We start from the raw sequence: 13445 nt of genomic DNA, 5'->3' as shown, positions 1-13445 counted from the left end.
CCACACACAACCAATTCGAAAAATGATAAAGGATTCACAAACGGTTCACACCTTTATTATTTTCCAGGGTTAGCAAGTACAAAATGGGGGAGGGGAGGCACAGTGGCTCCAAATGATGGTCTTAGTAGAATTGCCCATTTAAATGTGTTTAATGCAAGAGCCGTTTGAGATATGCAGAGAATTGAACCGTCTCAAAATTGCAGTTAATGGCAGTGCATTTTCAGTTTAAGATTGTTTGATGGGTATTTAATGACAGAGGATTTGCAGCATATTGTCTTGTACACATAATGTGGTCATACAGTACCACTGCTAACGATAGGATGTTCACTTAAAATAAAATCCAAGTCACAGACCCACTTACTTAAGGAATGGCACTGGTTCAACCACAGTGCGAGAAACACGTGTGACACAGCAAATATAAAGATTTTGACAAACAGATCCAAGATCTTGTGCACGTTCCATCCTGAAAACTACTGACACTTGGGAGATAAAAAGGAAAAAAATACAAGAGTACGGTTTCTGGGGGGACCACGACTGATTAACCCATATGTTCAACCTTAGCAAAACGAGGTGGGTACAATTATGACAATCCCTCAAAAAGACAGGTTGTTGAATTAGATGATGGAGCTTGCCACAAAAAAGGCTTAGCTGAAGTATTGCATAATAGTGAGCGACAAGCGTGAGATTTGCAAGACAAGATTATTGAACCATGGAAATGCACAAGAAGGCATGAATTAGTTTTCACAAATTGATTAGCAGAATTTGCGAATTAAACTTTTCTTGATTAACAAACCCATGAACCCATTAGATTAGCAATTTTGTACTCATATTTTTAATATTATCGGAAGTCATTGAAGATATACAAATGATCAACAATAAAGCATTTCTGTGTACGGCTCAAGTAAGACATTAGGTGAGAATAGACAGTCCTGGCAAATTCATTAAAATTCCACCAGAACTTCAGATCATGTAAGTTAGTAAGTTTACCTACGCAACCCAAGAGAAATCACTCAACACATGGCAACGGATAATACATGTAAATGCGCTTTCTGAAAAAAGGTGCACGTCATTGCAAACCCACTATGTTTGGCACACTGCTGCCACTCAGAGGCCAGCCATGCACAGTGAAACTTATTTGACATTCTCTGCAAACAAAGTACATGTTAAATACAAGTTTCAAACATCCCCTGCAAATGGTACTTGCCATTCATAAAATATACTTGACTATGCAAGTGGGTGAGTAGTCTTTGTGAGCCCTGGATGAGTGTCTGTAAAATCTAAAAGGTTAGCTGCATGAATAGACACAAATAAATGGATATGATAAAAAGGTTCCGAAAACAGTTTGACCAAACAAAAGAGGGGTTGGCTGGAATGTTTAGAATTAATCTTAACCTGTGCCATTTCTCTGGGCTCCAGACCATCGTTCTTCACCTGCTAAGCCATTACAAAAGGGGGAACGAGCATATGCAAAGCAGGCTTGGTCCTGTCCCAAAATGGGCAGTCCAGCCCAAACTGCTGGTCACATCCCTTTTGCACTAGATCACAAGCATCCGTAAACAGTTTGGCCAGCTCTTTCCCACAGGTGTTAATAAATAATGCAACCTTAATCATGGTGCAAAGCGAGCTCCGGATGTTAACTACAGTGTATGCTATTGCATTATATATGCAGATGTACAGAGTGGATTGAACCATTGATCACTACTTTGCGTAAACACATAGTTACCTTCGTGTTTTCATTGCGCAAGTAAGTGGAAAGAAAGCAAGACTGTGCAGACTGGATGGTGTAGCAGGTAGAGAACTGGTCAAACTAGGTGTAATATTAGGCTCGTATAAAGCAAAAGGATGAAGAGATGGAATGTCAAGGAGTATGCGAGAAGCTCATGGGTTGAACACTAGATGCACAGATGTATAAAACCAGCAGGTCACAGAACTAGGTTTGCCATCAAAAGCATGTGGCCGTGTGATCGTGTACATTTTCAAAAGCGTTCACTTCTCAATAGGATGCATCTTCCCCAACAAAACGAAATATAGTTGACACTGAGATTTAGATACACTAGCCTGAAATTCACTGTAAAGCATGGAGACAGTGCAGTGTTTTACAGTAGCAATAAAATTGCATGTCTAATAAAAAACAAAAAATAATTTTAAAAGAGTTACCACATACTGGTCTTTGCCAGAACGGATATAGTTAGCTTAATAAAAGGTTCACAAAGATTACTTCTTATGACTGGAAAAAGCAAAGAAAAATCTTGCCCTACACTCCCACACAGGCATTTAGAGTGGAGGAGATAATTACTGCTGCACTCGCCCTCCTTTAGGACCTTTGTACTAGCAATGAACAGAGAAAAGAGGGTGTCGAGAGTGCTCAGGGCAAGAGAGAAATGCATGCTCTCATTGAGCAGGGCAACTTAAATAGTGAAATTTGCTACACCAGTGTCAATTTGATTAGCAAACCTACAGAACTGCATAGCAAATTGCTTTGCGACATGTCGTATTTTATGCCTTGCACGACACCCTTTCCCCCCCCCCCCAGAGAATTAACAGTCTAAATCACCTCAAACGTTAAGCCGACTCTTTGACTGGCTTGCAAACTCGCCAATATTGGATTTTGACACAATATGTATTTCACACTGATGTGGAGTCCTTCCCAGGTACAAGATACCATGCCTGGACAAAAAGTATAGAAATTGCCTTTATTGTGACAGGTACAGGTAAGTAATTGCCTATGTGTGAAACCACTGGCATCCAGCACAAAACCAGCTCAAGACTAACTGCCACTCTCTGAAACACCCCAAAGGCCAACACTCCACATTCCAGACACACACTTCAACATTCCAGTTAACTAACATACAGATAACTACCCACTGCAGAGCAGAATACTACATCTCCTCCCCCGTACGCCCTTGGAACAAATTACAACAGGAACGTCTGATCCAAAACGAGTACTTTCACTGAGCAAAAAACCACACGCACTATGACCCAGCAGAACCCAATACCTCTCCAGGAAATTCAACAGGGCCAGTGAAAAATAACATGAAACACACGAACATAATCACCATTACTCTCCATCCACACAGCGATGTACACACTGAAATGTCCCATGGTCGAAACCAACACCTGCAAAAACACCAACCAGCACCCTACTGACACACCTCCGACACACACAACTGTGGCTAACAATGGAGCCCACTGAAATGAATAAAAAAGGACCAACCGAATAACTGCCACACAAACTGACAGGCAGACAACCACCCTAAAAATACAGTCCCCCCTCCCACTCCAGATAGCCATCCCGAAGTCCAAGGTCTGCCACACCCAGGTGCAAACCAAAACCGCTCATCCACAAGCAGACACACAAACACACACACAACACCATGGCCCGTCAGACAAAACACCAAACTAAAACCCCCTAGGCAAACCGCAGCAGAACAACTGCACCCCAAAATTCCCGTCAGAAAGGAACCTCAAGTAAACCAGAAGCACTTCACTGAACCAACACCAAAAACAGAGAAAACCACCTAACTCCAAAAAGTGCAGCGCCACAATGCACACAACTCTGCAGCACCTCACTGCAGAATAACCCCCCAGCAGCTCACTGCACCCATACCATCTGCAGCATGTCCACTGCACCCCACACAGGACAAACACGAAAAACAAAATGTATGACCTTGCTGAAATGCTGGATTACCGCCAAAAGACTTCACCAGCAGCAAATCAACTGCACCCAAATAACACCAATTACCAATCAAAAGCACAGGTAGGACTTGACAAGATATGCATTTCATATAATGAACCCAAAAACAAACCCACACCCTCATGTCCAAATGAACCTTGACCCTGCACCATCAAGTCCATTACCCCTCAGGTCCCCGAAATCCAGCAGCAGCACCCTGCACCTTCATGTCCAAGGGACCCAAAAGTGGGATTGCCACCCCAAAAACCATACCCCACAGAGAAAGCCCAAGAACATTATGAAGTACAGCCATATTCCTAACATGAGGCCACAACATATAACCACTTCAATCATACCCCACACAGGAAAATACAGGCCTCAAAACCTACACATAAAACGACACACACACAACCTCCTCCCCCAAAAGACTGGTCTCCAACAAACTATCGCCTAAACCCTTACTCCTCTTGTCCACCAGTGTTCATTGCCTGAAACATTCTCCAAAGTTCGGGCTCCCACAATTGGAACTCACCAAAATAGTCCAAACACGTTACGCATAGATAACCACCACCAAAAGAGAAATGTCCGCTACCTGAAGAGGATTCACACACATCACAATGCCCCCCTTGAGCGTGACCTTGACAACGTTGACCATCGCCTCACCATCATATTGACGCTTGACAGGGGACCATAGCCCCGTCCTGTGCTGCTCTGACACCATCCCAGGAAATGCAGCAGAAAACATAGCACTGACATTGTCCATTGTGCCTCCGTAAGAATGCCAGCATGTGACGTCACAGAATCTCCACCCCTCATAGTCACCAACATCATCATTGTCCCACCAACAGGCATTTAGACCACATCCGCCTCCGATCTATGGGCACTGCCAAATGGAGGGACCCGCCCTGCAAGGAGCAGTCCCCAGGACTGGGAACACTGCCTGCCTCCATATGGCTGCGAAACCACCTCACTGGGAATGCCGCCAAACCCACCTTGCCAGCTCCTTCTGCGCCCAGTTCCCAGGCTTGTCCTCCAAGACACCACAGGCTGCCGAGACAGACCCGCTACAGCCCTGATCCGAGCTGTTGATCCTGGCCGAATGCCGTAGCTGCCGGCCCCCACTCTTTCCACTAACGCTCCTCCTAGCAGAACTGCAGGCCTTCGCCAATGGACGAAAATGGACTGAATATCCCCCCGGACTGCTGCTAGCCCTTTAGCAAGCCTCCAACGGCCGACTGCCCGGACTGGACCGTGGGCGCTCACCACTGCTTGGGGCCGGTGTACCTGGCCCTGCGCTCCTGCCAGCAACACTCACAGCACCCCACGGATGGAAACCCTCACCAGTACTGGAGGAAAAACAGCTGGCCGGCACCCTGGATGGATGGTCCATCGAGGGACATTGATAACACAAGGCTGCTCCCCCTCAAAGCTCATCAAAATTATGTAGGATCCTTCCCAGTTCCAAGGTACCACGTCTGGACAAGACGGATAAGTGCCTTTATTGTGCCAGGTACAGATAAGTAAGTACCCAAGTGTGAAACCACTGGCATCCAGCACCAAGTCAGCTCAAGACTAACTGCCACTCTCTGGAACACCCCAAAGAACAACGTTCCGCATTCCAGGCATGCACTCCAAAATACATATTATCGCGGCTGATAGTATGACAGCAAGAAACGCATTATATGATAAATACATTGATTGACACCCCTGCCTCATCAGGATGTTCATCTGAAATCACATTTCCAAATGCATGCAGCTCGCAGGACAGTCAGAAATTAAGCAGATTGTGCATTTGTGTCCGATGAGATTCTGTCCCATGTGAGGCTGGACAGCACGTCCGCTCCGATTCGTCCTCCATCCCAGCACCGACCAGTTCCATAAAGAATCACGCATACGGTGCACACCTGTCAAAAACTAGGGTGGTGGTACGAACATTGAACCTGTTGCACAAACTCGAACGTGGTTAGGTATGACGGATTTATTTGTTGATGCACCGTGAACACACATCTGTGATAGCTCTAGTTGTTAATGACAGCTTGGCCATTTTGCCGAAGCAAACAACCTCCTAGACTCGGCACAATCAGGCTTCAGACCACTAAGAGGAACAGAATCTTCCCTAGTCTCCATCTGTGACGACCTAAAACAGCCAACGCAGAAGGCTGTGTTGTTCACATCCTGCTGGACCTCTCTGCAGCCTTTGATACCATTGATCACATCATCTTACTACTACAAACACTAGGAATCAGAAGCACAGGACTCTCCTGGATCTCCTCCTTTATCTCCAATCGATCACAAATCATGCACCTCCGCCAGTTCACATCACGACTATTAAGTAAAGGTGTCCCACATGGAGCATTCCTATCACCCCTAATTCTCACCTTCTGCCTAACACCCCTTCCTGCAATCATCCGCTCGTATAATCTTACCTGCTACAACTATGCAGACGGCACCGAGATCCATCCTCAAAATCCCAAAATCTCAAGGCTCTGGCATTCCGGACCTGTCATCATCTGAGGCATGACCAACCACCTCATCCTCAACCCTGGGAAAACTGAAATCCTAGTTTGTGGGAAAACAGCCATCCTCCCCCAACCAATCCCATGGCCATAACCACTAGGATAAGCACCAGCAATCTCTAACGTGGTAAAACACCTTGGATGCACATTGGACTAAGACTTATCCCTCACCCAACACACCACTATCATATCCAAAACTTGCTTCTTAGGCGTATTTTCGCTTACCTCACCTATTCCCACCATTTTTCAGCCATCAACTCCTGTCCCACCTAGACTAAGCAAATTGCCTCTACCTAGACGCCCCCGGCATCTCAACTAAGGAAACTCCAAAGAATCCGAAACACGGCAGTACGCCTGCTCATTAACCTACCTGCCAGAGAACACATCAGCTCTACTCTAAGAGTCCTCCATTGGCTCCCAATTGATCGACGCACTACTTTTAAAGCCATGTGCAGTACCCACCGGACCAGAATTCCTCCAAGTCAAAATGGTTCCCTACCAACCCCCTAGGAATCTCAGATCTCGCACAGCATTTTGCCTAGTGATCCCACCTGACAACTCCTCCAGGCTGGGAGGTTCTCCCTTCTCTGTCCAAGCACCAATCATCTAGAACTCCCTACCAGTACACATTCGCAACACTAAAAACCGCCTGAAATTCAGAAAGGCCCTAAAATCCTGGCTTTTCCCCAATATCCCCCTGAACCCTTGTTCCTCGGAACTACACTTCACTGCCGAACCCAATATCCCCGTACACCAATTGCAACACAGTCGCCGGCAGCCTTCGCAGCGGCTCATCTGACACCATCACCCCATGCACAACAACATTACTACCTGACAAATTCACTAGTGCAGCCAGCAGCCTTCGCTGTGGTACACTGCAATAAACTCACCCACGCTCACTGCATGCTCAGACCCTCGCACAAGAGAGACCACGAACAATGAGACAAATAGATCAGGGAAGCCAGCAGCCCTCGCTGCGGCACACCACAATAAACTCACCCATGCTCACACCCTTGCACTAGAGAGACCACGAATAACGAGACCACACCATCCGCACTGGACAAAGAACAACTCCAAAGACTACAGTACGTATAACCTTGAAGACTACAGTATGTATACCTTACACCACATCTGTGGACACAGGCTGCAGGCACGGCCAAGTATTGATGCACCATAGAAGGCAGCTATGGCTATGCTTTCCGGTCTAGCAGCACATATAGCCTGCATAGCCTGCCGTCCACACTTAAACACCTGACGTACCTCAACACCTCTGCCACTAGCATACAGCGACTACCAATGAAAGAAATTCGGTATAGCTGGCCACACATGGACTCTCTCAACAATGGTACTCCATCGCAAATCACCAACAGTGCCCACCCACGTGCCTGGCCTCTCTTTGGGCTGCTTAGTCAAGCCTAGCCAGACAAACAAGTTCTAGACCAGCAAAAATGCACACATGCATCTCCCAATGTAAACTTTTTAGAATTTTCCAGCACATTGACTACGGTCACCAAGGGCGTGCCAACCAAAAAAAAAGCGCATTGAGGCCACACAAGGGAAAGAGCGCTCTATAAATAACAAAATACAATACATCAGCAGTTTCTTGCGGAACATTGGAAATCACGTCTCAATTTTGGGGGAAACATGTGGTGCTCGAAAGACAGACTCAGTAAATGCTGAGTACTTTGACTTCTTTCATTTGCAATTTACAATACAAGCAGAAAAGCAAAGCATATACTAGGTGAGTAACTGCACTTCTCAGTGGGAATCACGCACACGTTTTGAAACACGAAGAGGGTGCACTGCCTGTGTAACAGTTATACACTTATGTCTTGTGTTGTGTTGTACAAATGGCAACTCAACATTTATGAATATCTGATAACAGTCTTCATGCCAACTATACAACTTACTGTGGGCTGCCTATAGTTCTTCATATTACAAATAGGATTACGTAGCCTTGTAGAATAGGAATGAACGGAAGCTGCTGCTGCCAGTACGTCTGGCTAGCCTGTTTGTGAGGCGCTATTACATGACAGCACTGAGACACAAGGCACTACGCTGCATGTACAGTCCTCACTGCAGAGTGCACCTTTTCTGCAACAGGACGTGGCTCTCTCCAGCGTAACCTCCTTACCTTGGCTTTGCCGACTTCTACCTTCTTCTGCCGCTCCTCGTCCTCCATAGCACCTGACGAGATAGAAAGAACAAGGTGTTAGCTGGCCCGGCCAGTCAGCGCTGCGCCCGGCTCTCTGCGGACACTGCAGCAGGCAGATTCATTGCTCTGGCGCTGCAGCCATGATACTCCACGTAAACACACAGCACGGCCGGGTACAGTGACGTCAGGACCGCTCTCTGGCAGTCTGACAGGTCGGAGGAGTAGTATTTCTTCAATGTCTATCGCCGGTGGTCTCTCCAGTGTGAGAGGCGTAGACATAGAAGAAGGCAATTGCATCGTCCTACAACTTGTAAGGTACAGCCACCACCCCTTATTCTCTTGGGCTTTCTTTTGATTGGCCGTGGCGGAGACACCCCCGTTTCAATATTTATATTCCATGTACAATTTATAGTCATATTTCTGAGCTCAGAATGGTGAAATCAGACTAGTTCAAATATGTTTTGTATGTGACATTAGCATTCTAAGATGTAAAAGGTATGTGCATTTAAACGTTTAGGTAATGCATATTTCATTGTGTTTCACATTCCGCGGGAACCTGTTTCGAATTTAACGAACATCAGATAGTGCAACTGACATTTCTCCGTTTTTTTCGGGATTCTTCCACACCATGCTACAGTCTAAACAATGTATAATGCATCATGACATTTACATAGTATGATGTTGGTAATTGAAAATCGATTACCTTCTGATAAAGTTTGCACTTTTCAGTAAATATGTTATGCATTGAAAATAACAGCAAAACCAATTAAATCAGTTTTATCTTTTCCTGGACTAAAAGCATTTCTTTCTGCAAAAAGAGAAATTCTTCAAAACGAAGGGTAGCCTGGCAGGACAGCTAGGATTCTGTGTCAAGACCAAAGGCTCGTATTATGCTTACTCTTCTTTTCTAAAACTCAAGCAGCAATCTTGCAATCTTGACAAAGAAAAACATTCAACACAACTCAAAGAAAACTAAAATTTTCGGTGACAATGTAAACTTTGCAGTTCGAATCTCTACTGCGCTCAGGCATGTCACATGTCTTAGTCCACCAATCATGATATGATATGATATGCATATGCGTTGCAAAGGCAGTTGAAAAACTCTGATTTGATTATTGGCAGAAACAGTCCCAGAGTGCATGGGTTACCAGAGGGGCACAGGAGGTGTGCAACTGGCGGGGAGGGGACCTGGGCCGGAGATCAGAGGGTAGCCAGGTAACCAGTGCAGATTCAGATTCAGCCAGATCAGCAGGGGAGAGGGGGAGAGAAAGCAGAAGGGAACAGGAAGGTCTTGAGGTGCTTCTGGAACCGGAGATGGTTCTCCTCAAGTTTCAGAGAGGCAGGGAGGCTGTTCCAAAGGGAGGCCCCAGCAGAAGAAAGAGATTTATCACCAGCTCGCTGCTTGGAGAAGCGACTAACTCTGAGGGAGTTGGAGGTGGATGAGCGAATCGAGAAGGAAGATATTTAGGAAGAGAGAGTTGTGTGTATTGAGGTCCCAGGCCCTAGCAGGCCTGGTGGACAATGCAGAGGGTTTTGAACTTAATCCTCACCGCCACTGGGAGCCAGTGCAGAGATTTCAGTCCTGGAGAGATACAATCCCTGGGCTTGAGGCCAAGGACAAGTCTTGCAGTCCTGTTTTGGTTGAGCTGCAGAGGGCGGAGAGTAGAGGCAGGCAGATTTAGAAAGGCTGTTGCAGTAGTCCAGTCTGGAGAGAACCAGTGCTCTGGAGACAGTGAGCTTCTGGGGGAAGGAGAGCAAAGGAAGAATACCTTGGAGGAGGTGCAGCTGGTAGTGTGACTTCTTAGAGACATCAGACATGTGAGGAGAGAAGGAAAGTATGCAGTAGAAGATGACCCTGAAGTTTTTAGCCTCACAGGTGGGAGCAGGAAGAGGCCCAAGAGAGGCTGGCGAGAGAGTGACAGGAAAGGAGGGGGCTGGTGTGCCGATGAGGAGAATCTCAGTCTAACTGGCATTAAGGCAGAGATCATTGGCGGCACACCACTCCTGGATAGCAAACAGACAGTCAGAGATGAGAGAAGGAGAAGAGGTGGCAGAGGGGAGCCTGAAAATGAGTTGAGTGTCATCTGCATTTCACTGAAAGTTGGGGCAGAGAGCGACAATGCAGTGGGCAAGAAGTGCCAGGTATTGGTTGAACAGCCAGGGAGAGATAGATCCCTGGGGAACACCACAGGTAGAGATGGAGATAGAGGAGAGGAAGGACCCAAGTTGGACCTGAGAGGGTCTATCGGAGAGGAAGGAGGTCAGCCATGCCAGGGAGTGATCAGTGATACCCAGGTTATCATGGAGACGGTTGAGCAAGATGGCATGGTTGACCATGTCAAAGGCAGAAGAGAGATCAAGTAAGATAAGGACACAGGGTATTGGAATTGAGGTTGGAGAGCAGGTCTTCATGGATGTTCAGGAGAGCAGTTTCCATGCTTCTGGCAGCTCTGAAGCCAGACTGATGGTCATGGTGACAACCAACAGATTCAGTGTGAAGATTAAGCTGGGAGATGACCAGCTTTTCCATGAGTTTGCCCAGGAAAGGAGTGATGGAGATTGGACGATAGTTAGCCGGGCAGGACGGGTCGGCAGAGGGTTTCTTAAGAAGAAGGTGAACAAGGGAGTGCTTAAGGGGGTAGGGGAAGACTCCAGTGGCGGAGGAGTGGTTGCAGAAATCAGCCAGAGATGGAGCCAGGGTGTCAATGTGGTCCTTGATGGTTTTGGAGGAACAGGGGTGAACCTGTTTTGACAAGACTTTCATAGATCAGACTTGTCCAGAAACCTTGTCTGAGGAGAACAGGGGAAAGGCAGAGAAGGAGGGAGGAGAGGTGGCTGAAGAAGGGCCAGAGGAAGAGCAGGGAGTAGAGGGAGGAGGGGGAGAGTAAGAGAGAGAGGACAGGATATCATGAGTATTAGAGATCAAATGAGAAGCCAGGGCCATGCAGAGGGCCTGGCAGGGGACTGGGGAGGTAGAGACTGCAGCAGGATTGGCCAACTCCTTGCAGATTTTAAAGAGTTGTCAGATGCCGCAGCGACGCAGGCTTGCATGTGAGCTCTCTTCTTGGTGTGGACAGAGAGCCGGTATTGCCTTTGGAGCAGGCGGCAGGCCAGTTTGTCAGAGGATGTACCGGAAGCACACCATTTCCTCTCAGCCACCCTGCACTTGCCTTTAAGGGTGACGAGGTCTGAGTAATACCAGGAGTTGCACTTGGCTTTGGGCTTCAAGCACATCCTCATGTCAGGGGCAAGAACAATGAGACTATCAGATATAGCAGAGTGGAGCATGGAAAGGGCTGTGTCAGGGTGTGAGTCAGCCTAATGCGGAGTGGGAGGTGGAGAAAGTGGCAGCGAAATCCTCAATTGGCACAAGCTTCATGGGTCGGATAACCAAGAAGGTAGGTGGCAGTGCTGGATTTGGCTTGGCCTGAGGGGTAGAGAGGGTGAGATGGGAGGAAAGGAGAAAGTGATCACTCGAGGAGAGAGGAGTGGTGAGAGGGGTTGAAAGGGCAAGGTCTGAAGGGATCAGAACATCCAGAGTGTGCCCTGCAGAGTGAGTCGGGCCAGAGGGGAGAATAGAGAGTGAGAGAGAGTCGCAGAGGTCACAAAAGAGTCCAGTGGAAGGACAGGAAGCATCCAGGTGGATGTTGAAGTCTCCAAGAAGGAGGAGTTGAGTGGTTGAGACCAGGAGGGAAGAGGAGAGGTCTGCCCACTCAGAGAGGAAGGAGGAGATCTGACAAGGTGGCCGATAGATGGTAGCCACAGTAAGGGAATGGCCAGGAGAGAGAGAGAGAGCCTGCAGACGAGGCATTCAAAAGAGGAGTAGAGCTGCGTCAGAATGAAAGAGGCAGGTATCCACTCACGGAAGATCAGGTCTACACCCCCTCCGGAAAGTTTGTGTCTGGGCGTGGAGAGGATCTTGTAGCCATCAGGGTGGAGAGTGTCAAATAACGTGACAGCGCTGGCCGTGAACCATGCCTAGGTGAGACAGAGGACATCGAGGTTAAGTTCCTCCAGGAGGTGGCAGATGTCAGAGGAGTGTTTGACAGCTGAGCGAGAGTTAAGAGTGACAATATGGAGAAGGTTGCCATCCTTGAAAGACTTCTGGGGTGGGGTACAAATCAGAGGAACACCCTGCAGAGGTGTAGAAGAAGCCCGAGGAGGGGCAGAAGAGGAAGGAGTAGAGGGCAAGGAAGCCGAGGAGGAGAAAGTGGGGGAGGCGAGGAAGCCGTGGGGGCAAGAGAGGAGACAGCAGGAGAAGAGAGGAAATTGATGAGGTGCTGGAAGTGTCTCTGAAAGAGGAGAAAGTTGGCTTGAGTGCCTTGTACCAAGACGGTACCATTCAGGTAAACATTAATGATGACCTTAGAGGAGTGGAAGGAGGCCATGAAGTTACAGTCCTATCAACTCACAAGTCCTCCTCTCAACTTTATCTTTCTTTGCTGCTCGAGCAGCAGATAAGTACTATTTTAATTATTTTATGTGTGACTGGCTAATGGAGTTAGTATTAGAGCGCAGGGTACGGGTAGTTAGGAATGCAGCATACCGTCTTTATTATCGGTTAATTGTTTGTTTACAGAAGGCAGCGCATAGCTGCGGAATGACGATGGACGGGGACGCGAAACAGTGATGCGCTCGCAACTGACTCTTTTGCAGTTCCGGATGTCACAGTTTCGTCTTCCTGCATTTCAGTTAAGGAGCCGGTTGATCGCTCCGTGCAGTGGACCGTCTGCAATTCAAGTTTTCGGAAATGGAACACTGTGTCCCTATTGCAATGCCACCTAGTGGCAGCGCGGAAGTACAGCGCTGGCTGTGACGATCGCGCTGTGCCAATTGCGCTATGGTGTTTGACGAGCAATGCCCAAGTACACATAAAGTGCTCCACACGGTAAGCGGTGCACAGGTACTGACTAGAATTAACAGTGAAAGAGCACCTCACTAAGTTGAAAGAGGCAGAAACAAGAATTCCTGAAGCATGCACGCACTGCTCAACACGGGCCTATAACATTAATATGGATGAGAGCCAAAGACTAACTTGTGCAGGGGTACAGGCCCCAAGTAAACTTGTGGGTCACCTTGCAGCATCTAGCCGTCTGTCTCC

General features: G+C 47.5%; 1 protein-coding gene across 3 annotated transcripts in view; it reads right to left on the bottom strand.

Moving 5' to 3' along the window:
- Nucleotides 1-8527, bottom strand: part of AKAP9 (A-kinase anchoring protein 9) — a 2953299-nt gene extending 2944772 nt beyond the window's left edge. For all 3 annotated transcript variants that reach the window (XM_069648423.1, XM_069648424.1, XM_069648425.1), the window contains exon 1: nt 8324-8527. In XM_069648423.1, coding sequence (XP_069504524.1) covers nt 8324-8371 — 48 coding nt within the window. In that variant the 5' untranslated portion in view covers nt 8372-8527. The remainder of the gene's footprint in view (nt 1-8323) is intronic.
- Between the last annotated feature and the right edge of the window lie 4918 nt (nt 8528-13445).

This window comes from Ambystoma mexicanum, chromosome 2q (genome assembly GCF_040938575.1).
Source record: "Ambystoma mexicanum isolate Mex_15411 chromosome 2q, UKY_AmexF1_1, whole genome shotgun sequence".
NCBI lineage: Eukaryota > Metazoa > Chordata > Amphibia > Caudata > Ambystomatidae > Ambystoma > Ambystoma mexicanum.
This window is presented reverse-complemented; position numbering and strand designations above follow the sequence as displayed.